The sequence below is a fragment of the Grampus griseus genome (assembly GCF_964374135.1).
Source record: "Grampus griseus genome assembly, chromosome: 20".
NCBI classification, from domain to species: Eukaryota; Metazoa; Chordata; class Mammalia; order Artiodactyla; family Delphinidae; genus Grampus; species Grampus griseus.
The window spans coordinates 44,840,283-44,866,505 of NC_139014.1; the positions used below are offsets into that span (position 1 = coordinate 44,840,283).

At 45.5% G+C, this 26,223-nt stretch overlaps 1 protein-coding gene across 1 annotated transcript in view; it reads right to left on the reverse strand.

Annotated features, from left to right (window-relative positions):
• Positions 1-655: 655 nt before the first annotated feature.
• CFAP52 (cilia and flagella associated protein 52) overlaps positions 656-26,223 on the reverse strand; it is a gene marked incomplete at both ends in the record, with an annotated part of 35,779 nt that continues 10,211 nt past the window's right edge. Inside the window, 11 exons of the mRNA XM_082679642.1 lie at positions 656-831; positions 1,764-1,875; positions 4,808-4,910; positions 5,392-5,543; positions 8,175-8,320; positions 11,172-11,320; positions 15,776-15,946; positions 18,691-18,791; positions 22,133-22,249; positions 23,291-23,390; positions 25,931-26,059. Coding sequence (XP_082535768.1) covers positions 656-831; positions 1,764-1,875; positions 4,808-4,910; positions 5,392-5,543; positions 8,175-8,320; positions 11,172-11,320; positions 15,776-15,946; positions 18,691-18,791; positions 22,133-22,249; positions 23,291-23,390; positions 25,931-26,059 — 1,456 coding nt within the window. The remainder of the gene's footprint in view (positions 832-1,763; positions 1,876-4,807; positions 4,911-5,391; positions 5,544-8,174; positions 8,321-11,171; positions 11,321-15,775; positions 15,947-18,690; positions 18,792-22,132; positions 22,250-23,290; positions 23,391-25,930; positions 26,060-26,223) is intronic.

The window sequence follows — 26,223 nt, forward strand, 5'->3', positions numbered from 1 at the left end:
ATCTGGATCCAAACCCACGTCTTGCCGCAGGCAGCTTGACCAATGAAATGCTGATTAAGAAGGTAAATTCGGGGCTTCCCTGGTGGCGCAGTGGTTGAGAGTCCGCCTGCCGATGCAGGGGACATGGGTTCGCGCCCCGGTCCGGGAAGATCCCACATGCCACGGAGCGGCTGGGCTCGTGAGCCATGGCCGCAGAGCCTGTGCGTCTGGAGCCTGTGCTCCGCAACTGGAGAGGCCACAAGAGTGAGAGGCCTGCGTACCGCAAAAAAAAAAAAAAAAAGAAGGTAAATTCACCTTCCTTATTTTTAGAGACTAACAGCAATGGTTATCTGTGGACCAATTATGAGGAAGGGCTGTGGGTTTTGCAGAGTCATAGAAGGGAGATTATGACAGGAAACCAACAACTGGGAACTTACTCATAATAAAAAAACTTTACAGTCTGGACGAATTATTCTTGAACACGTCTCAGTTTTAATATACAATTCAAGAATGTAAAATGCATTCTATAAAGGAAAGGAGAAACTTGTAGATAAAGTATTTTGACCAAAGCACAGACACACAGGTGTGAGAAAGCAAGACTAGTCGTGGAGTTATCTAAGCTCAGCCTCCAACAGGACGGTATTCAATGCTGTGAATCCAGGAGGTCTCCAACGTTTCATGAGGGAAATGGGTACTTCCATCTCAAAATGGCCCCATCGGCACTCACGCTAATGACGTACTGATTTCCTGGACTTATCCGGACGCGGGTGATGTTGCCACTGTGTCCCACCCCAACGTGAGTCACTTCACCCTCATTGTAATCCCAAACTTTGACAAGACGGTCATTTCCACCTGAAAATGACAAAGCAGTTACATGGCATTGCTGCAACAGAACAGAGAGAAACAGTCCTGATTTTAAATTACTGGATCGTTTTCAATACATTCCCCATGTGCCGATTTAAAGGAAGAAAAACCTATCTTTATAAACACTCTTTTCCTTGATTATAAAAATCTAGATCTGTTGTAGTTAATTTGGGGGGAAAAAATGTAAAGAGGTGACATCACCCCTGATCCCACCATCCAGAAAGAACCACTAGTAACATCTTGGTTTAGTTCCTTCCGGTCTTTTCTCTGTAAGTTACACAGATATACATCTGAATATGTGATTAGGATCATACCATGTCTAATTTTATATCATGCTTTACATAAATGTGTTTGTGAAACTTTTATTGATTTGGAACATTAACTGGTTACTGTCCGGAAGAATCAAAGAGGCTGCAAGAAATGGGACTGATGCTGTTGCAATGGGCACATTGTGTGGCAAATGCCCCCTGGAAATGCTGACCGAAAAGCCTGGCATTTAAGACTTCAGTAGGAAATAGCAGAGCAAGGCAGGCTGGACAGCCCAGCCCATGTAAAGGCCCATTTCTTTCTTTCTTTCTTTTTTAATTAATTAATTTGTTTAAATTGAAGTATAATTGGTTTACAAGATCGTGTAAAGGCCCATTTCTTTCATCGCTGCCCACCACAGAAAAACCACGCAGTGGAAGCTTAGGTTTATATTTGTGTCCCTAAGGCTCGTGAGCAAATGTTTCCTCTCATTGAAATGCGGCTTCTGGATTTTTCTTTCCCAGCCACACCGGCTGCCGTGTTCAGGCCTGAATCTAACCACGTTGCCCTTTAGACCCTTTTGTGGTCACTTCCAGTTGCCTCCCGCCTTGGGAGTTCCACTTTCCCATTTAAATAAGCTGGGCTTGGCTCTCCTCTCTTATCCCAGGACTGACCTGTGACAAAATGCACTCCTTCCACGGTGATATCCATGCCATTGACGGCCCCGGACAAGGAACCTTCCAACTCTCTGATTACTGACCCATCAAACACTTCCCAGTAAGCAATCTGGAATTCAAGAAAGAAGCATGAGGCGGGGTTCAGCTCAGTGAAATCATCCACACGCATGCTAACAAAAGAAGCAGACGGCAAAAATACACCCGGGATGATACACCAGCTGAAATTATAAACAGGCTGAAGCAGAGGGTGGAGAAATCATTTTAATATTTTTAGTAGTGGCTTTAAAATTTGCATTCCGTTTAAAGAGGTGTTGATATGCCGGTAAACTGGATTGAGACAGAGAGTACTTCTGGTCAGATGGCGCAGGCTGAGCCTGAAGGGAGCTGTAAAGGAGAGAAGGAAGCGGCCACTGCATCCACTTTCCCAATTCTGCTCTTAAGAGGAGGAAAGTGAAGCTTTCTTTAGGCCTGGCGGGAGGGGAAAGCATTTCCTTCCTCCAGCTTGGGGAATGAGCAGTTCTGGAAAGTTCTGGAGACTGGGCCTTAAAAAGTGAGCTCTCACCGCGCGGCTGGCCCTCCCTCTTCCTCACCCCACCCTTATTCCAAACCTTCTCTTCTGCCTCAAAGCAACAGAACATTCCGCAGGGCTGGGTTTAAACAGAGACTGATCATATATTCCACCCGCATCCTCACACACACCCCCGCCCCCTCCTGGGCCAAGGAACTGGGTTAGGGGTGGAAAGGAGACAGGGGCTCAAGGAAGGAAGATTTTTCTCTGAATATACTGGTTTTATGCTTTTTTTTTTTTTTAACTTTGTAAATGTACAACCAATTCACAAATAAAATTTCTTTCTAGGGCTTCCCTGGTGGCGCAGTGGTTGAAGAGTCCGCCTGCCGATGCAGGGGACGCGGGTTCGTGCCCCGTTCCGGGAGGATCCCACGTGCTGCGGAGCGGCTGGGCCCGTGAGCCATGGCCGCTGAGCCTGCGCGTCCGGAGCCTGTGCTCCGCAACGGGAGAGACCACAACGGTGAGAGGCCCGCGTACCGCAAAAAAAAAAAAAAAAAAATTTCTTTCTAAACATAGAGCCCTTGACCAGGAATCAGGAGTGGGAACTTGGGTATTTCGCCCAGAACTTTCTCTCTGTTTCATGTTGGTGGCAACTTCCTGTGTTCCCGTCATTACGCCAGGAACCTGTATTCCTCTGAATTTAGCTAGAAATGGTGTATGCTATTTAAAATTTTTCTTTTCTTTTTATTTATTTATTTTGCTTTATAATTTCTATCGATGCTCGGTCACTTTAACAATAAAGTTCTGATTTCATAGTAAAAACATAAAGGAGTATGAAAGCATGCCAAAATCCTAGTTTCTCAGGAATCCCATCGATGTAAGTCACTGGTGCTTGATGACCAGCTTCCTTGACCAGGGAAGTCAAAGTGAGCCTCCCCTGGGCTTTCCCAAGTGTCCTCTGCCGGGGATGGTCTTCCCTGAGATCAAAGCATGGCTAGGTCCTCCTGGCACTCAGGCCTCAGCTCAAGTGCCACCTCCTTAAGGAGGCCTCGCTGACCATCCTTGCTAAAACAGCTTCCTTCTCCAGCCATTATCCTGTAGCCTGTTCTATATATTTTTTTAGCTCTTTCACCATCTCGTATCATCTTGTTCACTTATTACTCGTTGCTCTTTCATGGACTCATTTACATGTGTACTATCCCATTCCATCCCCTCCCACCCAAAATTAATACAGAAGGTAGGTAAGCTCCATGACAGCAGGGACACTGTCATGTCCCCAGCACTTAGAGTAGTTGGACAGATTTATGATTTATGGTTGGAATATTCTGGTCAAGATTCAAATAAGAGGGAAATAGATTGTTTCCAGCCTCAAAAGCTGAAACCTAGAATATGGCAGATATCACACTAATTTAGAAACAATATGAACCGTCCATCAAAGCATTTATAGTGACGTGGTGATTAACTCCCTAATATCCATCCCACCCCAGTGCCAAGAGGAAGCCCGCTTAGACCACAGGTCAAGCACAGGTTGGGGGATGGGCAGGCATAGGCCAGTTTGGGCAGATGAGACACAAAGAAACCTAACAATCTACAGAGACTGGAACACAGAGGCAGTTCTTCACGCCCTCCCAGAACATTCTGTCTGTGTCGGGCAGATCCCGGTTGGACCAGGCAGCATTCCTTGGGTTTTTATGACAAAGTGTCTCAGGCAGTCGTTCCCAATCACCTGGGAAGCTTAAACAGGAAAAAACCCCACTCCTAGATTCTAATTTGGGGGGTGGAGGTGGGGAGGGAAGGTACCTTTTGTATTTTTCCCTCAATACTTTTAACTCCATTAACTTAGCCTGTATCTGGCAAAACAATAAATATGCAAACTCTTCTTCAATTATCTCAAAGTCTACATTAGGGGTATTCAAACCCAGTAATTGGATGTGCAGGTAATCAGGCCAAGATCTGGCTGATCCGATGTGGCTGGCAGGGTGGGAGACACCCCAGCTTCCTTGCCCTTCCATGTGTCTCTCTCCTGAAGCCTCCTGCTTGCTCCAAGGGGGAAATGTGCCCCCCCAAATAATGGCCAATTTTCACTGAAGGACATGGACTCCCTAGCTTAAGAGATTTTTAATATATTGACGAAGTAGGGTGATGAGAGATGAGCTCTATTGTCATTCAATTTGAATTTAATCAAAGTGACAGCTCCTTTGAGCACAACACTTCCAGCCTTAGAAATGTCCTCATAATCAAAACCAGTACTTACTGAGGGCCCGCGATGTGCCAGGCCCCCTGCTTTTAGCATCATATTCAATCATGACTTTAATCGCCACAGCAACTGCATGAGGTCAGTGGTGTCAGCACTTCCATTTTGCAGAAAAGGAAGCAAAGGCACCCCAAAACGTTATGTAGCATTTCCAAACTGACACGGCGGATCACCAGCAAACCTATGGTTTGAACTGGCATGGCCTGACTCCAGAGCCTGTACCCTCAGCCACGAGACGTCACTGCTCTTCTGTTGTACCAGAAAGATCTTGACTCTTACCTTTCTGTCTGTCCCGCTGGTGATGATCTGGAACTCTTCAGGGTGGTAACAAACACACTGGAATAAGGTGTTAGCCAGGATCATCTGATTCCTCCTAAGACGCCTGAAAAATAGATTCCAGAGCTGTGAGACATGACTTTCTCTTCCTGAGAAAGCTTATTTACTATTTTTAATATATTTATTTATTTATTTTTGGCTGCATTGGGTCTTCGTTGCTGCACGCGGGCTTTTCTCTAGTTGCAGTAAGTGGGGTCTACTCTTCTTTGTGGTGCATGGGCTTCTCATTGTGGCAGCTTCTCTTTTTGCGGAGCACGGGCTCTAGGCGCACAGGCTTCAGTAGCTGTGGCTCACGGGCTCTAGAGCGCAGGCTCAGTAGTTGTGGCTCACGGGCTTAGTTGCTCCGCAACATGTGGGATCTTCCCGGGCCAGGGCTCGAACCCGTGTCCTGTGCATCTGCAGGCGGACTCTCAACCACTGCGCCACCAGGGAAGCCCTCTGTCCTTTGTTTGAGTCTTCCCTTGAGTTCAATAAAATGCTGGGATTGAGTTCTGCATCACTTGGTCCTCCCCATCACTGGTACCTACACGAGGTCCCATATGATGCAGGTGCCGTCCGTGCTGGCCGTGACGCACTCCTCGTTGCTCTTCTTCACCCTGATACAGGACACGGAGGACTTGTGCTCCTTCAGGGCCTCCTCCAGCTTCTGGGTCTGGTGGCCTATCTGCCACACCCTCACCTGCAAGCCACAAAGCACAGGCTCTCAATTCCACCTTGGGAATTTTTGAAGGGGGTTAAAAAAAAGTAAAAAATAAAAAGATTCCAAGAGCTTTCTCACCTCCTGGGCTGACTTGCTTTTTCTAATTCCCTGTCCTCATCTCAGTTGAGTGAGGTAGGGATGCCAAGTTGCAGGCTGGGAATATTCTTCCACGGAGCCAGGGAGATGCCTACCAGGGAGCCTACACCTGTTTTTACTTTAGGACTGAGAAATATATCAGACACCCGCTGCTAAAACCAGTAATGCAGAGGGTGCTGCTAAACCGAGTGAAACAACATGTCTGCTCGTTTCTGCTGAGCACTGCTCTCAAAGTCCTGCCTCCATCAGGGAATCTCTTGGGTACCCGGAGCCATATTTAAACTTTCACATCAGCTACTGTCTCAATCATTTAAAATCAGTGGTTCTCAACTCCACAGAAGCCAACACCCAACTTGCAGTGACAAATATTGTCTAATATCCCTTTGCTATCTTGAAATGAAATGCAGAGGTGATACAACTACCTACACACAAAATTTCAAAACTGGCAGTATGATGCCCTAACTGTAATACAAAGGGTAAGTAAAAAGGAAAGTTATTTGGTTATAACAGTAGGTCCTGTAATGGATAAACGGCTCTGTCACAACAATACCAGAGAACATAGTAATGTAGTCAGATGCTTCTTATAATGAACGTGTTGGACTTCTAAAACATAAGAAGAGCAGAAATTATTTTGTATAAGTGATATAAGACAACAGAGGAGCCACGGTCTAGTTGAACACTAAACTGAAAACTAGTGTTGGGATCAGTAATAACAGACTAACTTATTTGCACCTGACAAGAGGAAAATAACCTTAAATGAAGTAAGAAAAACATTCAAAGACACTTTCTTAGTCAAGAAGATGAGGAAGCGTGAGGTTATCCCAAATGAGCCAGGCCATCTTCCTTGCTATGGTGTTCAAATAACTCAGTATGTTTTTTTGTTTTTGTTTTTGTTTTTGTTTTTTTTGCGATACGTGGGCCTCTCACTGTTGTGGCCTCTCCTGTTGCGGAGCACAGGCTCCAGACGCGCAGGCTCAGCGGCCATGGCTCACGGGCCCAGCCGCTCCGCGGCATGTGGGATCTTCCCGGACCAGGGCACGAACCCGTGTCCCCTGCGTCGGCAGGCGGACTCTCAACCACTGCGCCACCAGGGAAGCCCACTCAGTATGTCTTGACATGGGACAGGGTGATGACTATTGCCAGAGAAAACAAACAGATCCAGAATCTTGAATGTATGGAGGCAGGCAGTGGCTCTCTAGCCAGGGTGAGATGCAGATGTTCTAGCCAGTGTGGTGTGGGCACCAGCCAAACAGCACAGGACTGGAGCCTTGGATGTGCCGGCCATTAGCTGGGGGATGGCAGGGAGGTTTGGGTATAAACTCAGGTAACGGCCAATGAAAGTGGAAATAAAATACTTAAGAGTACCTTAGCAACCCCAGGATTCAGACCGGTGCACCCCTGCGGACCAGCAGCCCTGGTCTCTAGTACTTACAAAGACCTTGAAGACTATGTTCTTGGAAGGAAAGGTCTGGAGTAGCTGTGGGGAAAGGGAGCGGGCATTGTGAAAAGACTGCCGATCAGGGCTGGGGGCGACGAATCTGTTTTGTGCGATTCCTTCCTGTAATCCTCCTCAGCAAGGTCGATGCCCCCAAAGGCTGAGGGAGCAAGCAAAGATGCTGTGGGTGTTAGCAACAGCGTGGCTGAAGGGATGAGGGAAGGGAACAGAGCCGCGAGGGTGATAATGGGCAGAGAGCAGGGGGATGGTCTAGGACTAGGTGTGTCTGTGGAGCATCTGCAGGGTTTAGTCCACATGAAGATGTGCTCTGAACCTGAAATGCACACCAGATTCTGAAGACTTCGTACAAAATAAAGAGTGTAAAAAAAATCTCACTAATTGGAGTGTTGCTATCTTCACTTTATACTTTACTTTTACAGGAAACTGAAGCACAGAGAGGTTAAAGCACACACCCTAGGTCACACAGCTGGGAAGTGACAGAAGTGAAATCGGAGCCCAGGCAGTGTGGCCCCAGAACCCGAACATTCAGCCACTAACGGGTTCGATCCAAACTCTGCCAAAGGCTACGTGAAGATGCTGTATCTTTCTTCTCCCTAAAAAGATGTTTTAGGCTCCTTGAAATGATGGAACGAAAAGGTCGAGTGTAATAATTTTGAAGTGATGGTCGAAGCATCTGGGTAGATGAAAGAATCAATTCTAAAAATAGCATCTCCTTTACAAGATAAGATAAAGACAATTGATATAACTGGTTTTTGAAGGAGAAAAAAAAGTATTCTAGAACTCTGGCAAAACACCAACTTGGATTCCTAGCTCAATTCCCTGTAGAATGATTTCATGTCTGTATCCTAAATGTCCTTTCTGGGAACAAAAATATTGATATGTGTATTTATATTATTAGAACTTTAATTTATGAGGTATTTCAGAGTTTCATCAAAAATCTTAATTTGGTCCTGCCTGATTCCTAGTACAGGTGAAAAAATCAAATTAGTGGCCTGCTATGAGGCAGTTGCTCTAAACCAAGGGCTATTTTAAAAAGATTCTGCCTTCGAGAATAATACCTCCCCTTCCCCACCGCCGCTGATGACCCTTTTACAGTCACTGGTGGTGGCGATGGCCGTCACTCCAATCCTGTGGGCGTTGTTAATGACGTACATCAGCCGGCCTGTCTCTGGGGCAAAGGCTCGGATCTTACCGTCGTCCCACGCTGGCACGAAAGGGAAACAAAGGCAGGCAGGATGAGTATACTTGTGGTCTCTGCAGACTGCGGCTCTCTTAAATCTTAAGTGAGAGACAGGACTGGGGGCAGTGGTGGTGATGGAGGGAAGAGGCCGATCTCCCACCAGCTGCCAGGAATCATAGCCCCCTTTTCCCTGATTCCCCAAACTGGCCACACCTCCTGAGGGAAATGAGCGACTTGCCTTAGTTGAACCTGCCTCCAGGTGAGCCCCATCCCAGGAGAGAGAAGCGGGAGGCCAGGTCCCACCTCTCCCATGAGCCGCACAACTTGCACATTCAAGCGGCTGGTCGATCATGCCTCTGGGAGGCAGAACTTAACACCTGCAAATAAATGTTGCCTTCCCATCCCTCGCCCCCACTTTAAACCTGATGCTTCTTCTCCCACTCCCATCATCTTCCCCGTCTCTATAAAAGTCGCCACCACCCAAACAGCTGCTCAAGCCAAGAACTTCAGAGCCATCCTTGATTCCTCTCTATGCCATCCACCCAACCCAACCCAACCTCCGATCCATCACAAGTCCCATCAGCATTACAGTCTGAACACAGTAAATCTGGCCACGTCTCAACCCTTCCCCTGGGACCACCTTTGTCCAAGCCACCAGCATCTCTCTCCTGTATTATTATAACAGCTTTCTCCCTAGCCTGAGACTCTTGCCCTCCTGCAATCAATTATTTATGCAGGGGCCAGGGTGAACTTCTTAAAATCATTTCACCTCCTTGAGGAAGAACTTTCAAAAAGCTTTTCCCCACTGCACTTACAATGAAAACCAGCTCCTTAATTCTCTAGAGTAACTAGTCTCTGCTCCCTCCCTACCCCTTCAATTTCTTCTACTACTACTCTCCCTCAACCCTGACCCCAACCTTACCCTCTAAGCTTCAGACACACTGGTCCTCTTTCTATCCCTCAAACACACCAAGTAATTTCCCACCTCAGGGCCTTTGCACTTGCTGTTCCCTCTTCCTGCTGTGCTCTTTACCCAGCTCTTCACCTGGCTGGCTGCCCCTCATCACCTCCAGCATCAGCTCTGGACCTTAGCAATTTTAAATAGGATGCTCAAGGTGGATCCCATTTCAGCCAAGATTCGAGGCGGTGAGGTGGTGAGGAAATGAGTCATGGGGCTCTCTGGGGAAAGAACATTCCAGGCAGACTGAACAGCTATAGCAAAGGCCCTATGTGTAACATAGGAAGAGCAAAGAAGCACGTATGGCTCGGGGGGGCTGAGCAGTAAGAGACAAAGTCAGAGGTAAGAAGGTGGGGCTTGGGGGGAGAGAAGTCAGGGGGGACCTTGCAGGCAATTGCAGGGACTTTGTCTTTTTTTTTTAATTAATTAATTAATTTATTATTTTTGGCTGTGTTGGGTCTTCGTTTCTGTGCGAGGGCTTTCTCTAGTTGCAGCGAGCGGGGCCACTCTTCATCGCGGTGCACGGGCCTCTCACTGTCGCAGCCTCTCTTGCTGCAGAGCACAGGCTCCAGACGCGCAGGCTCAGTAGTTGTGGCTCACGGGCCTAGTTGTTCCGTGGTATGTGGGATCTTCCCAGACCAGGGCTCGAACCCGTGTCTCCTGCCTTGGCAGGCAGACTCTCAACCACTGCGCCACCAGGGAAGCCCTTTTATTTTTAAAAAGGAAAGGACCGTTGAGCCCTAGAAATGGCACGATCTGACTTACACTTTAAAGAGTTTTCTGGCATCTGTGTTGAGAGCAGATCGGGGGAGAAGAGTAATGGGCAAGAGCAGAGCAGGGAGTCCTGGTAGGAAGCTTCTAGAATAATCTAGGAGAGAGAAGGTGGTGGCTGAGACGAGGGTGGAGATGATGAGATGGATGGGATCTTGGATATACTCTGAAGGGGGAGCCATTGGGGGGAAACGGGGGTGGGGTATTAGAGGAAAAGAGCAGGTGATGGGGACTCCAAGATTCTTGACCCCGGGGTTTGTTAGTTCTAAGTGTAATGTAAGTCAAGAGCTTCCAGTGACCGCTCTGTGGAGAAGACACGCCCCAGGGGAGAATCCAACACGAGGAGACAGAACCAAGGAAAGAGGGGATGAGATGGGTTTTATTTTATTTTATTTATTATTATTATTTTTTTTTTTGGTGGTGTCGCAGCATGTGGGATCTTAGTTCCCCAGCCAGGGATCAAACCCCTGCCCCCTGCAGTAGAAGTGCAGAGTCCTAACCACTGGCCTGCTGGGGAAGTCTCCTGATATCACTGTTTAAATAGCTGCCCCTAAAGACCCACTTGACTTTTCATTCATGTGAACCAGTGAAGTCACTTTTGACCATTGGGGAAATCTGCATATGGATTGAACATAAACAATATTAAGAAATTAGGATTTTATAGGAAAACATTTTTAGAGATGCATACTGAGGTAGTTAGAGGTAGAATATCATGGTGTCTACAATTTATGTTAAAATATTTTGGCATCACATAATCAACGGAATTAAAAATAAATTACCTTGGAGCTATAACTTAGTTTAAGTAGTTTTTAATCTCTTGAACAACAAAAAGGGTTCTCACTCAAGTGCCCTGGACTCGCTAAGGCCTCAAATCCACTTTCTAAATGATTCGCTGAATTTCCTTGCTAGAGAGAAAGCAACACGCTCTATGCAGCAACGTGGGGGAGGAGAGACTGCGGCTTGGTAATTCCTAGCTCAGAAGGAATCCCAGCTGGACGGGAATTCCAAAGAGAGGCTAGATGAGAAGCAAGTGGACAGCGGGAGTCTGTTCCAGGTCATCCCCGTGTCGCGCCTGGTAGGATAAGAATGACGAGAACCAAAGCCACAGCCGGAGCCCGAAGCCAAACCCCGGCACGCCGACCTTACCGGAAATGATGCTCTTGCCGTCCCTCATGAAATCGATGCCACGGCAGGTCATGTTGGGCACAGTGATCCGCAGCAGCTCCCTGTTGGACAGCGTGTGCCACACCCGGATGTCCTTCTTGGCACAGGTGGCAAAGAGCTCAGCGGTGCCACTGCAAAGAAGCCACCAAGAGGATAAGGGATGCAGCCATACGAGATGCACAGTGTTTCTCAGGTGCCGGTCTGACACTAAAATGGCCTTCACGAGGATGGAGGGAAGGATGCCTTTAGACACCTATTATCTCAAGCTTGATGGCCTTACAGATTTTTTGTGTAAAATGGCATGTGATGCCCTCAAACCACCTGTGGACAATCGTTCATAGTCTTGGGACTTCCCTGGCAGTCCAGCAGTTAGGACTCTGCAATTCCATTGCAGGGGGCATGGGTTCAACCCCCGGTCGGGGAACTAAGATCCTGCAAACCACGCGGTGCGGCCAAAAAAAAAAAAAAAATTCTTTCATAGTCTTTTTTCTTACGAAGCGTTGGGACAAAGTTGCTCAAAAGGAAAATGCCAATTTAAAAGTCTTTCAGTGTCCTGTTGATCGCAAGTAACACATGAGAAGAAATACATCTGTGGAATATTTATATTAAAAGAGACTAAACAAACCTTTTCCTGTAAAGGAGACAATCTTGTTAAAATTTCAAAGAAGAAAACGACAAGGGTTCTAGAATTCATGTTTGCAGACAACCCAAAATACTTCTTTGCTTAGTTATGAGAAAATATGAGATTGTGAACAAGGAAGAAAACCCCACAGTAATTGGTCTGTTGGGTTTTTTCCCCCCAATGGACAACTCGTAAATATAATGAAAAACGTCCAAAAAATTACAGATTATTCCAATTTGAGAAAAAGGAGTCATACCACGGTACAATAAAGACCATCTGCTTTATAAGTATGCATTTCTAGGGACTTCCCTGGTGGTCCAGTGGTTAAGACTCCCCGCTTCCACTGCAGGGGGCACGGTTCCATCCCTGGCTGGGGGAACTAAATTCCCACATGCCACAGGGCGTGTCCAGAAAAATAAAGTATGCATTTCTAGCTAAAGTCCTTGTGGAGACTGGGCTTTTAGATTTAAATACCTCTCAAGAAATTCCTACCTATCAGCATAAGCACATCCATAAAAAGAGAGTCCCTCTCTCTGAGGTTAAAATCTATTCACTTTGGAATGAATGGAAAAATAAGTGGATCATTTCCACATACTTAGCTTTGGGACTCAGAGGTAAAATTATGATGCTGGACTACCACCTAGAAACAGCAAGCTCTGGGACTCTCCTGGTGGTCCAGAGGTTAAGACTCCACGCTTCCAATGCAGGGGGCCCGGCTGGGTTCGATCCTTGGTCAGGGAACTTGATCCTGCATGCATGCCACAACTAAGACCCGGCACAGCCAAATAAAATAAATAAATAAATATTTTTTTAAAAAAAGAAACAGCAAGTGCTGGAACAGGAAAGCAGGAGCTCCTTGCTCCTGGCAATTCTGATTAACAGACATCAAATCAAACCAACGTTGGAGTGGTAATATTTATTGAAATAAGAAATGTTTTATGTCAGACACTGCCTTCAGTGAATGAGCTCCTCCTTGGGGGAACATGAGCTCTTTTTTTTTCTTTTTAATTCATTTATTTATTTTTGGCTGTGTTGGGTCTTCGTTGCTGCTCGTGGGCTTTCTCTAGTTGCGGCGAGCGGGGGCTACTCTTCGTTGCGGTGTGTGGGCTTCTCATTGCTGTGGCTTCTCTTGTTGCAGAACACGGGCTCTAGGTGCGAGGGCTTCAGTAGTTGTGGCACGTGGGCTCTAGAGTGCAGGCTCGGTAGTTGTGGTGCACAGGCTTAGTTGCTCCGCGGCATGTGGGATCTTTCCGGACCAGGGCTCGAACCCGTGTCCCCTGCATTGGCAGGCGGATTCTTAACCACTGTACCACCAGGGAAGTCCCAACATGAGCTCTTAAAGAAGCATATGGACTCCTATGAAAATCAAGTATCATGGAATGAATCTACGTAGAGAACTTACCAAATTCTCCCTCCCCGAGATGGACAGTCCACTTCCTCAGGAATTAAGCCTAGTCCAAAAACCTCCTGAGTTTAGGATCTGAGAGATTAAGTTCCAAATTGATTGGATCAAGATGGTACACTAAGTATGTGTGCTCCTTCCCACCCAGCTAAAATCCCACTCCTGGGGAGTTCCCTGGCAGTCCAGTGGTAAGGACTCAGAGCTTTCACTGCCGTGGCCCGGCTTCAATCCCTGGTCGTGGAACTAAGATCCCACAAGCTGCGTGGCACAGTCAAAAAAATAAAATAAAATAAAATCCTACTCCTGGGCATATATCCAGAAACATATGCTTGTGATGTTGGAGCAGTGAAGTGGTCACACAAACTTCCCACAGATAACGTTTATAAAAGCCAGATAAAATGAACAACAATAAGAACCAAAAATCCTGAAGACAGGGCTTCCCTGGTGACGCAGTGGTTAAGAATCCGCCTGCCAATGCAGGGGACACGGGCCCAAGCCCTCGTCCGGGAAGATCCCACATGAGGCGGAGCAACTAAGCCCGTGCGCCACAACAGCTGAGCCTGCACTCTAGAGCCCACGAGCCACAGTTACTGAAACCCGCGAACCTAGAGCCCGTGCTCCGCAACAACAGAAACCACCGCAAGAGAAGCCCGTGCACCGCAACGAAGAGTAGCTCTCCGCAACTAGAGAAAGCCCGAGAGCGGCAACGAAGACCCAACGCAGCCATAAATCCATAAATAAATAAATGTATTTATTAAAAAAGAAATGCAGGGACTTCCCTGGCAGTCCAGTGGTTGAGACCCTGCGCTTCCACCACAGAGGGTGTGGGTTCGATTCCTGGCTGGGGAACTAAGATCTTACATGCCGTGTGGTGCAACAAAAAATTAATTAATTAAAATTTAAAAACTGCCCAAATTACTGTGTGCCAGCTGCATTCTACATGTAGGGGGGAAACCTCAAAAGGAAGAAAAAGCAGGCAGAGACCAGAGAGGATATACTATTTTTCTTTTTAAAAATTCTACTGTTTTTTTTCTTTCTTTTTTTAATTTTAAGATTCTGTTTTTGAGGACAGAGCTCAGGGGATCAATTTGAGCGTTTTTTTTTTTTACCTTTTTAAGAGAGTTTTTTACCTTTAGCTGAGCACAGTACATTCATCAACTGTGCTCAGTTTGGGTGGCTGAAAGCTGAACCTTATAGGCTTAAAGTGACTGCTAGTGTGTTTCTTTGGGGGATATAAAATGTTCTAAAATTAGATTATGGTGATGGTTGCAGAACTCTGTAAATATGCCCCTAGAAAAACCACTGAACTGTACACTCTAATGGGTGAACTTTATGATACGTAAATTATATTTCAATAGAGCTGTTAAAAAAAAAGAAAAAAGTACAAAACCTAAATAAAGACTCCATAAGAAATTGAAAAGGTATTTAAAAACTTACCCTTACAAAAGGCACCAGGACCAAATAATTTTACAGATTGATTCTACCAAGCTCCTTAGAAAAAGAGAGGAAAAGTGATACAGAAAGGAAATGACCAGTTTTCAAATAAAGATTCACCTAATGGGAGGCACCAGCTATTTTCACTAATAGAAATATTTGGGAGAACCTAATCACAAAGACTCATGGAGGGCTTCCCTGGTGGCGCAGTGGTTGGGGATCCGCCTACCGATGCAGGGGATGCGGGTTCGTGCCCCGGTCCGGGAGGATCCCACATGCCACGGAGCGGCTGGGCCCGTGAGCCATGGCCGCTGAGCCTGCGCGTCCGGAGCCTGTGCACCGCAGCGGGAGAGGCCACAACAGTGAGATGCCCGCGTACCGGAAAAAAAAAAACTTGGAAAGACTCATGGAACCAAAACTACATTTTGTGATCTTAAGGATCAAGTTTTCAAAGAGAGTCTTGCTACCTATAGAACAATGACTTTGAGTTTTGTAAATTCAAGTGAAACACTGAGGAAGTTCAGAGCAAAAACTGTGACCAACCTCATGGAACAAATCTCACCAAAGACAAAAGAGGTTTCAAATTCAAATAATGCCAAACTCTGACTGTAGCTCTTTTTGATATTAAAACTGCTGATGGTTATTTGTTTCACTGGGTTTTTGAGGGATTCACCAAGATATACAGCAACGAGATCCAGAAGGACTCAATCTTATGACCACTGCCATCGAGCATGCCAAATCTGGAAGACCCAAGAGGTGCAAACAAATGACTCGAAAGATGTTTGAAAAAAGACACTACTAAGCTTTTCTCCAGACAGCAGTGGGAAAACATAGAAAAGATTTGCCAGTCTGTTCACCATTTCCATGATGGATTTATTAGAAAAGCCAACATTCTAAAGAGGCCCAAATTTGAATTATGAAACGAAGGTAGCTGCTTGGTAAAGGCAATAGAAAGCCTATTAAAATAATTCGCTACAATAGAAACATTTCAGGAGAAAAAATAATTTATTATGACTTATCATGATCGATTATGTTAGTTGGTATTGAAAGTATATTAATAAAATTACATGTCCTTACACACAGCACCAAATCTCCACGTTCTTATCATTTTTACTGTCTTCTACTTACGATGGAAAGACGATGTCCTCAACAGCTTCAAAGTGACAAGTTGTAATGAGAGTCTCTTTGAAATCTGTGAAGGTGAGACGATAAATGTGTGATTCTTCTGTTCCAACAAAGAACTGGTGTCCTTCCCCTCGAAGTGTGATAGAAGTGATGCCACCCTGTAACTGGATTTTCCTTTAAGGAGAAGCAAGAGGAGAAGCAGATTTCCTCAATCGATGTGTATTTATTAACTGTCCGAAGCATTACAGAGGACACATATCAGGTGTGTGACCTGGGACATGCCTTTGAGGAGGCGGCATAGTTGGAAAGGCAGGGGTTACAACATTAAGTGCCCATGGTCAGCAAAGGGAGAGGCCCACATGGCCTACTATAGTCAGGGGACCTTATCTGTGAAATGTGGTCTGAAATGGGTCATGTAACACAGGTAGGATTTAGATAGAGGGAACATTCTAGGCAAGCAAATGGGCACAAATGACCATGCCAATTAATTAAACACTTTATTAATTCCGTTTCTGGGAAATAATCCTAAAATCAGGGGGAAAACCCTTTATGTCAAAGAATGTCAGTATAACCTTATTTAAAAGAGTAAAAAGTTGGAAACAACCTAAGTATCCAATTGTGTTGGAATGGTTAAATGATCTATGGAGCAGTGACTTCAAAAAGTATTTGCCTGGCCACTAAAACCATGTTTAAAAGGTTATGGAGGGCTTCCCTGGTGGCGCAGTGGGTGAGAGTCCGCCTGCCGATGTAGGGGACACGGGTTCGTGCCCCGGTCCGGGAGGATCCCACATGCTGCGGAGCGGCTGGGCCCATGAGCCATGGCCGCTGAGCCTGCACATCCGGAGCCTGTGCTCCGCAACGGGAGAGGCCACAATAGTGAGAGGCCCGCGTACCGCAAAAAAAAAAAAAAGGTTATGGAGTATACATGTTTTACCACCATAAAAGATCATGTAGTAATACTGAAACTATTTATGATGTTTGCATTAAGTAAAAGACAAGAATACAGAAGTTTATATATTAAAAAAGTACAATTCTTTTAAAATGTATATGAATAACACGGGCAAGAAGAAATAACAAAGTGTTAATAGTGGCTATGTTTGCCAGAACTTTCAGGGGTCATTTTTTCTTCTTCCACCTTTCAGGTATTTCAGATTCCCCTGCTCCCCAAATGTTTACTGAGTATGAGCTTTTCTTAAAAAAAGAATATATAAATGAACGAGGCCCTCGAAACCCAACCTTGCTCTGCAACTAACTTAGTTTTGACAATGAAAATACAGTGAGGGTTCTTGTGCAGGGAACGAGCATGGGAAATGCAGTATTTTACAGAGTCATCTGTTGTTGGGACACAGAACAGTTAAGGGGGAAAGGACAGAACCCAAGTCATATCCCAGCTCCTTCACTAACTAGAGCTCTGTGACTCTTGGATAAGTTAGAAACCTCTGGGCCTCAGTTTACTCAACCACGGAATAATTCCTCCTTTACAGGGTTGCAGCTGGAGATAACGGAGGTAACCCTACATGAGCCCATACAGGGCAGCTGAGAAACACTGACCCTTGGCATCTGGGCTGCAAAGAATACAAGGTGCTAGTGTTCCCAGGGCTACAGGGGCAAGGCCAGGACCTCTGACCCCCAGCCGTCTGTACAAGCATCCGAGTTCCCTTTCTAACCTCCATGACCTCTCCTGGTGGCTGCTTCCTCAACCTACAAACCCAAGGAGAAGGAAATCACAGTATCCAATTTGAGCCTTGCTGGTACACAGGGTTATCCTGCAGACATTTATAGCACCGACCCTGTAATCATTACTCTGAGTCTAATTATCTTCATTACAATGGGTCCATTTGTGTATTAAAAACAAGGGGTTAAAAAATGAAAGGGTTAATTTCCTATACTCACTTCATGGGTCCAGAGTCTACCCAACACTGCTCTGAAGCTGCCTCCCCCTTTTTTTATTCCCCTTCATACAAACACAAAACTGGTCCCAATATATTCTCCATAAGACCTACACTGAGCAACCTGTCCCGTCTGCTTCAAAACCTAACCCCGTTTAAGGTTGCAACCTTAAAGTTGCAACCTGTCCCGTCTGCTTCAAAACCTAACCCCCCTCCTCCACAAGCTACTCATTTATCCCCATGGTACTCATCGCTCTCTAATACCGTGTACTTTACTTGTTTATTTTGTTTATTATTTATTGTCGTCTCCCTCCTGCTGGAGCGTAGACTCCATGAGGGTAGGGATGGTTTTTTTCCTTCTTTTTTCTCTGCTTTATTCATTGATTTCCCAAGCACCTAAAATAATGCCTGGTACATAGCAAGCGCTCAATACAGATTCATCTGCATGAAAACAGGTGATACTCGTTTCTCCAATGTCTATCCATATACATAGAGCTAGAGGCCACGTGGAGCGTGTCTAGGGATATCTGGCTTCTGCTGAAGCTAAGTTCAAGAGCTGCCTCTGCTCCTCTGGGACGTGTCTTTCCATCCCAACAAGATCACTCCCTTCTGTAATCTTCTCTGCAACATTCATTATATATTTTACTTTGTTGGGACCATGAGATTGTGTTTATATATCATCTCATATTATAGTGACATTTTCATGTTTGTCTACCTTATCCCCAAACCAGACTGTAAGTTCTGGAAGGGCAAAGACACATCTTATTCTTTCTTTCTTTCTTTTCTTTCTTTCTTTTTTTTTTTTAACATCTTCACTGGAGTATAATTGCTTTACAATGGCGTGTTCGTTTCTGCTTTATAACAAAGTGAATCAGCTAGACATATACATATATCCCCATCTCTCCTCCCTCTAAGATGAGATTCTTTAACCAAATATCACTTTGCCAATATCACTTAGTTCCCGGCTTTAAGCAAACCTCCCTCTAGAGGGTCTCTCCCCCTCCAAACCCTGTGGAGTCTGGAACTTACTTGATGGGTTTGTAGCTGGGGCTTTTACAGAAGACCAGCAATCCGGCTCCGGAGCCCACCAATAAACCCCCCATCTTCAGGCACCTGATAGCTGACACTCCCTAGGGGGAGAAAGAGCATTAAGAAAAAGGCCAAACGGTTTCAGCATTAAGAATCTATGCGTGATGGGCTTCCCTGGTGGCGCAGTGGTTGGGAGTCCGCCTGCCGACGCAGGGGACACGAGTTCGTGTCCCGGTCTGGGAAGATCCCACATGCCGCGGAGCAGCTAGGCCCGTGAGCCATGGCTGCTGAGCCTGCGCGTCCGGGGCCTGTGCTCCGCAACGGGAGAGGCCACAGCGGTGAGCGGCCCGCGTACCGCAAAAAAAAAAAAAAAAAAAAAAAGAATCTATGTGTGACCTGACACAATGGGCATGGCCAGGGCCACGCTGTTGCTGCCCTGGATGAAGCTAAGCAAGGTGTGGCCTGTGATGTACCCCCAGGCTGGCTAAGACGCCTCGGTGCCAACAACAAGCTCGTGTGCCAGGAAGCAGCAAACACGCTGCACCAAGCTTCTTGCCTTTAAATCCACCTGTGCATTCTGAATATATTAAAAATTAACACTTTACATCCACCCAAATGCAGTTAGCGCAGAGACATAAGCACGACCCCAGCAACGTCAGTTCCTCAGGTGCCACCGTTTTCACCAGAACTTAACCCTTAGAATGCAAAGAGACTGTATTTGAAATCCAAAGAAAGCACAGGAGACCCCTTATGGTTTGGTGACTGTATTTTCTGAACTAAAGCATTCCGTCTGTGATCTTACCTGTAATAGGAAACATATTTAAAGTCAAAGCCATCTTCAAAGTCTGGGGACGTATGATGGTCATTTTGTATCACCTTCTATGAAGTTCTAATCTGAAAATGTGCGCGACCAATATCTTCTTTTAAAAAAAATTTTTTTTTTGGCCAAGCCACGCAGCATGCAGGATCTTAGTTCCCCGACCAGGGATCGAACCCATGCCCCCTGCAGTGGAAGCGTGGAGTGCTAATCACTGGACCGTCAGGGAAGTCCCCCAATATTTTATTTTAAAACACTCAATAATAATATAGCTAGTGACTTGAGAGGTTTGTGTCTTAATGAAGTTTGGATATTACAAAACAAATATTATGTCCCTTCAAGTTACTTTAAATTGAATTTTGCCTGTTCTGGCTCAAAAGACATTCCATGATGCTTGAGAAGGGAAACCAAGGCTCAGGAATATGAAGGCATGAACCAGAATTGCATGCTGCCCTCTCCTGCATCCCACCCCCAGCTCCAAAAGTGCTGGAGCAGGACCATGGGATGAATGCCTGGCCCATGAGGAGACAACCCTGAATGCTAAATATTTTTAGCATTTGTTTAGGGACTTAGAGAAGCGAGGGATAGAGTTTCACAGAGCTTCGAAGTTACATACGTGTAATTTCTAAATAAACTTTTTTGCAACTATAGATGATACTGTTCAAGTGCACAGGTTCTGGAGCCAGTCTGCTGGGCTTCCAGTAGCAGTTCTACTACTTGTTAGCCATGAGATCTTACATGGCATGTGCTTTAGTTTTCCTCATCTGTAAAGCACAGTTGCAGTGGTACCTATATCTCATCAGATACCCTCTCCAATGAGAGTACAAGAAAGGTGCTATGCTCCATGTCTGACCCCTCAACATTCACTGAGTATGTACTGTTGTTTAAATTATTATTATAATCATCTTCTTCATTTCAGTGCTGTATGCCTACCAGTGCTGTCTGTCCATTTGAAACCATTCCAATTCTTTATCTCTCTAACCACAGAGCAAACGTTTTTTTGTTTGTTTGTGTTTAGTCTTTTGTTTTTTATTGAAGTATAATTGACTTACAACACATAGAGCAAACATTTCGGTAGAGTTTCAAAATGGGTAACTGCCCGAGATTACTTGATATTCAAACCAAATGTCTTCAGTGATACCTCCTATCCCTTTGTCCTAAAAGAATTCTTTTCTTTCCGCTTGTGTAAAAGGCATCTTGGAAACATTGCTTTATGGAATTTACCATTGGACCTGAATTAGGTATTACAGCATCCATAGGAGACTTAAGTGCCACAGGTTTGAGGAACACTAAGACAGTCAGCATCTTTTCTGGAGAGGCACTTACATCCCAGGTGGTGGGGAGGCAAAAATGTCCAGATCAGAATTTTCACATAGTGTTTTTTTGTGGTACGCGGGCCTCTCACTGTTGTGGCCTCTCCTGTTGCGGAGCACAGGCTCCGGACGCGCAGGCTCAGCGACCATGGCTCAAGGGCCTAGTTGCTCCACGGCATGTGGGATCTTCCCGGACTGGGGCACGAACCCGTATCTGCTGCATCGGCAGGCGGAACTCTCAACCACTGCGCCACCAGGGAAGCCCCTCCCATAGTGTTTCATGGAGCCCTTTGCAGGTATCTCAGGAGTCAGAACTGGCAGGGCTCTGAGCCTTTCACTCCTTTAACCTGATCTGCTTTGCTTTCATCTGTTGAATATATTGGAATCCCTCTCCTAAAAATAATTTGAAAAACACTGGCTTGGACTATACCTTGATCTCCTGTGGGGTTATTTCTAGACTCTTCTCTACCTATACTAGAGCTTTCTCTCATTCTTATGCACCTCCTTAAAAGCTGGAATAGTAAACAGTTATGTGATTAAGAAAACTCTAACGTCTTCCCGGGAACATGATGCAATATTTCAAAGCTTCTTGGGACTATTGGCTAAGTGGAAATGCATCTAAGCTTAGTTAGAACCTTCTGTTCTATTACCAGACATGAGATAGGCAGGTGCAGAACCTGGCAGCTTTCAAATTCAAAGTTTAGTAGAAACAGCCCTTGTAACTTTCCAGGACACTGGAAATAACAGCACTTATTCTGTCCAATTACCCTTTGATTGTAGGCTTTTTATTTTGGTTTAAATATCAAAATCTCTCACTGGACTTTTAATCTGAATTGTTAGGAATTCTGCAAATATAAACAATGAACAATTTCTACGTCTTGCTCATGACTTAAAATGTCAGCTGAGGCTAAAATCTAAGATCTGGTTATTCGATTAGAAAATAAAATGATATATAGTCTTGTAAATGAAAGAGCACATGTCTCTTACACATGGCAACTAAGCTGCCCAAATGCTGGAACCAACGTGGTTACAAAGCCACAGGCCCTGAGCTTTGAAGATGAGGGAAAGAAAGGTGTGATTCTGATCCCTAATTGAGGACACGTAGGAATACCTCTGCCCTGAATATAAACCAGGGAGGAGGGCTTGAGCGAACTAATCAACTTAACCTTGCAAATTTAGGTGTGGCCTTGGGTCCATCACAGACTCGTCATTTTTTCTCCACAGACACTTAACGGAAGTCTGTGCTCACAGTGGCAGGAAGAAATCACTAGAAAATGTCAGGGCAGAGCAGACTTTGATGGTCTCTACTCACCAGACTGAATCTGTCCTTGGCAGGCCCAGTGTCTGCCAGCAGCTTGGTCCTAGGGTTCATCTTTAGAATATCTCCAGTGGTGGTGCCGAGGTAGAAAAAGCTATCATCATGGGCCATCTGGGGATCAGAGGGAAAACGAAATCTGAAGACGTGGTTTTCCCCGGTGATGTGCACGAGCCCCTGATCAGGGAGGGGATGAGCCTTCTCTGAACCCCACTGTGACCTCCAAAGGGCACAGGGAACTCTGCTCAGTATTATGTAACAACCTAAATGGGAAAATGTATAACTGAATCACTTTGCTGTACACCTGAAACTATCACAACATTGTTAATCAACTATACTCCGATATAAAATAAAAAGTTAAAAAAAAAAAAAGACCTACAAAGGTCCTTATGGCGACTCCTGTTTCCTCAGACTCAAAGATGGGTAAGAACAGCTTCGAGGGGAGCACAATAGGGCCAAACTCAGAACTGGAGGAAACATTAGACTCCAAGCAGCCTGTGCATTTCACCGGAAGTTGACCTGTGTCTGTTGTTAGCCTGCACATCCCGAGACACCTCCGAAGGGCTCCTAGGGAGAAACGGTGCTCCTCCAGAGAGAATGTGCATTTGCTTTATCTCCTATTTCAAAGTCTACATTCATAAAATGAGTATGCATTAAAAAAGAGGAAGTGGAGAATGGGGTTATATGCATGAATATTTGAATCCACCTTAAAAACATACGAATAATTCCTCCTTATGGAGGAAACTGCATTTCAACAAGGAGTTTCATTGTCAGAAACTTTATTTCCGGTGCAGAAATAACATAGGTGGCAAAGGGAGGTGCTGGGGGCTCTGAGTACCTCCTGGCTACGTTGCTTCCCTCCAGGTGAGGCAGGTTCCTGGGGTCTGATGGCAGTTCAGGTCCCACTGAAACAGATTTCCCCATAGCTGCGTCTAGGCAGCCTCTCCAGTTTCTCACGGGAGCTCCCTCACCTGTGCCTCCTCAGTCAATGTCCCCCATGTCCAGACCTCACCTCCCCACCCCTAAGCCTAGGTACGTGTACCTACACACACGTACACACACATGCGTACACGCACAGACACCTATCTTGGTCGGTACTGTTAATAGGAACTTGTACTAACAGCTACCTAAAATAACACTTAGAGTAATACTCACTGAGATACTCATGACTATTCTTTTCATTTGTCCTGTATGACACTCGGTTGGCCAGATCTTTCTGTTTGGGAGATCCAGTTCCCATACTCGAATTGTCCCACTGGAGAAAAGAAACCCGCAATCAAATGGATACCCATTTAATAGACACTTCGTCTCTTCTCTGTTTCCTGCAGTGCCTTGAAGGAGAAGCTGAAAGGAAGAGAACTAGGTATTTCGGGGGATTTGTTACAGCCTGGTGATCTACCCAAGATACAGTCGTCCCTTGGTATCCACGGGGGATTGGTCCCAGGACCCGCCAGCGGACACCAAAATTCGCGCATGCTCATAGCCCACAGGTGGTCCTCCTCGGTATCCGCGGGTTCTGCATTCGCTATTCCGCACTCGCAGATTCTACCAACTGCAGATCTAAACATGGTACGTGATCCACAGTTGGTTGAATCTGCGGATGCATAACCCAGGGATACCGAGGGATGATTGTATTCCATTCAATGCTCACAACCACCCTGCGAAGTAGGTTTTATGATCCCCCACTCTCCAAATGAGGAAACGCAGAGCCTACACACAGCAGAGCAAGGATTCACACCCAGCTCTCTCTCACTTTGAAGCAAATACTCTATCCACTGGTGAAAACAGAGACATAGGAATAAACAAGCAAAGCAAACCAAAATTCATCAAGTGATGTTTCTTTCAAGGTATGGAGTTGTGAGGAAAAAAAATTTTTTTTTGTTTGCGGTACACGGGCCTCTCACTGCCGTGGCCTCTCCCATTGCAGAGCACAGGCTCCAGAAGCTTAGGCCCAGCGGCCACGGCTCACGGGCCCAGCCGCTCCGCGGCATGTGGGATCTTCCCGGACCGGGGCACGAACCTGTGTCCCCTGCATCGGCAGGCGGACTCTCAACCACTGCGCCACTAGGGAAGCCTGTGAGGAAAAATTTTAAAGGGAAGGACTACCTTATGGAGAGTCCTGTCTACAAGGAAGGAGAAATGAGACAGGGCAACTAAATGCCAAACAGCATCAGCACCTCAGATGAGACTCGGCACATACTCGCTACTTAATCATTGTATGTTAAGTTACTCTGAACACCTGTTTAAAAATATCATGGTTAACATCACAAAGACTTCAGCTAATATCTTAAAGCAGAAAAGATTAATGCTAAAATACAGTTCATCAAGTTTAGTTTTCCTTTTTTTTTTTAGCACCCAGAGTCACACACATATTAGTAAGTGCTCAATAGTATTGATATTTTGAATGTACTTTGCAAACTAAGAAAAAAATCAGCTTTTCCATGGCCTCTCTGGTAGACGTCATTTGGATGCTGAAATACTGGAATTTGCAGGACATCTCATGGGGGTCAGTATAATGGAATACCTGAAATTGGGACCATCACGGAGAATCCAGTGTATATGGGTACATACCAGAAATATTATTTAAGAGTGCTAACTTTTTATCAGGTGCCAATGTCACGAGAAATTAAAGCAGACCTATAATAAAGATTGTCCTAAAAAATTTTTTTTTTTTTTGGTTTAAATTCAGGTTTTGACTCCTGGAGAAACATTATCAGCAGACATCAGAATTAGCTGATACCTGCTGCTCAATCACCTGTGGAAGAGCAGATAGACCCCCCCCCGCCATAAAAGTTTTAGGCAAACGACTCTGCAAACCTGAAGGGAGTTGAGCTTCACGGCCACCAGTGACCCCCCGAAGTCAGGGTAGGACGTGGTCAGCTGCTTTAGGATCAGAGAACTGTCCTGATAAGATTCTCTCCTTAGGGGCTGGCTTTCATGCCAGCCAGTTAGTTTCATGGCCTCTGGATAAATCCTTCCTCGTAATTAGCCACGGAACAGATGCATGCCGGATGTCACAAGGTGGGAGCAGGAAACAGCACAGATTCTTTATTCTGGCTGGAAAAGTAACGAATGACATGCACCTTTCACAGATGGGAGACCACAGGTGGGCTGAAAAGGATCGTTCCAACCAACATATACTTCAACCCTACCCTCAGATTTCTGACCTGCGAATTGGTATGTGACATGAAAGGGGATGCTTTTATGTAGGTTTAACCTTCATGTCAAACTCCAAACAGGGCTCTGATAGGTGAACCTGTAAATTAAGTTCTTCTGTTAGACAGATGCAGGCCTCTGTTCAGACCTTCAGCTTGGTACCCCACCCGCTTAGCTGCTCGATGCTGACCCTACCAGAAATGATCGCATATGGCTGATAGTCAAATGTTTGAAACTTGCTGGTGCAGTTCTTTCGCAAACTCTCATTTCACGAGATCTAAATTAAGCGCAGGTGGTAAGAAACATCAACCAGTAAGTGAATCGGTGCAACTGGGCAAATGACCCTGCGAGCACTGATTGGGAGCAATGTGTTATCTGTCACAAACAGACCAGAGCCTGAAATGGGTTTAGCAGATCAGCAGAACCTTTTCGGTAGGAAGCCCAGAATGGTCAAATAACCATATTTAAAAAGACTTTCAGCTAAAAGGATTTTTAATGATTCCCAAATCATGAAAATTAAGATGGAAGTTCTTTTTCCAGGACGAAAGCCACGTTCACCCTAATTGGAATGACCATGTTTTCTGTGCAAGCGAATGGAGTGATTTACAAATTCTGGACACCTTGACGGCGGATGCGTACTTTCCAGCAGTGACAAACATCTCATCGCAGCAATTGGAGAAGATGACCGTGGTGGCATTCCCGACGTTGGGGCCGGCAGCAGGGCTGCCACAGATGGCGTCTCCCTTGGCTATGCTCCACACCACCACACTGCCCAGACGAAAGGACAAAGAGAGTCAGGGGAAAACAGGCTTTCAAAATAAGAAACGGCTCTTTTAGCGGTTCTAGAAGGAAAAAAATGAAAAGGTTACTTACAGAGGAACAAAAGAATTACACCGCCCCCCTGCCCCCCAGACGTCTCCTCAATCGCACTG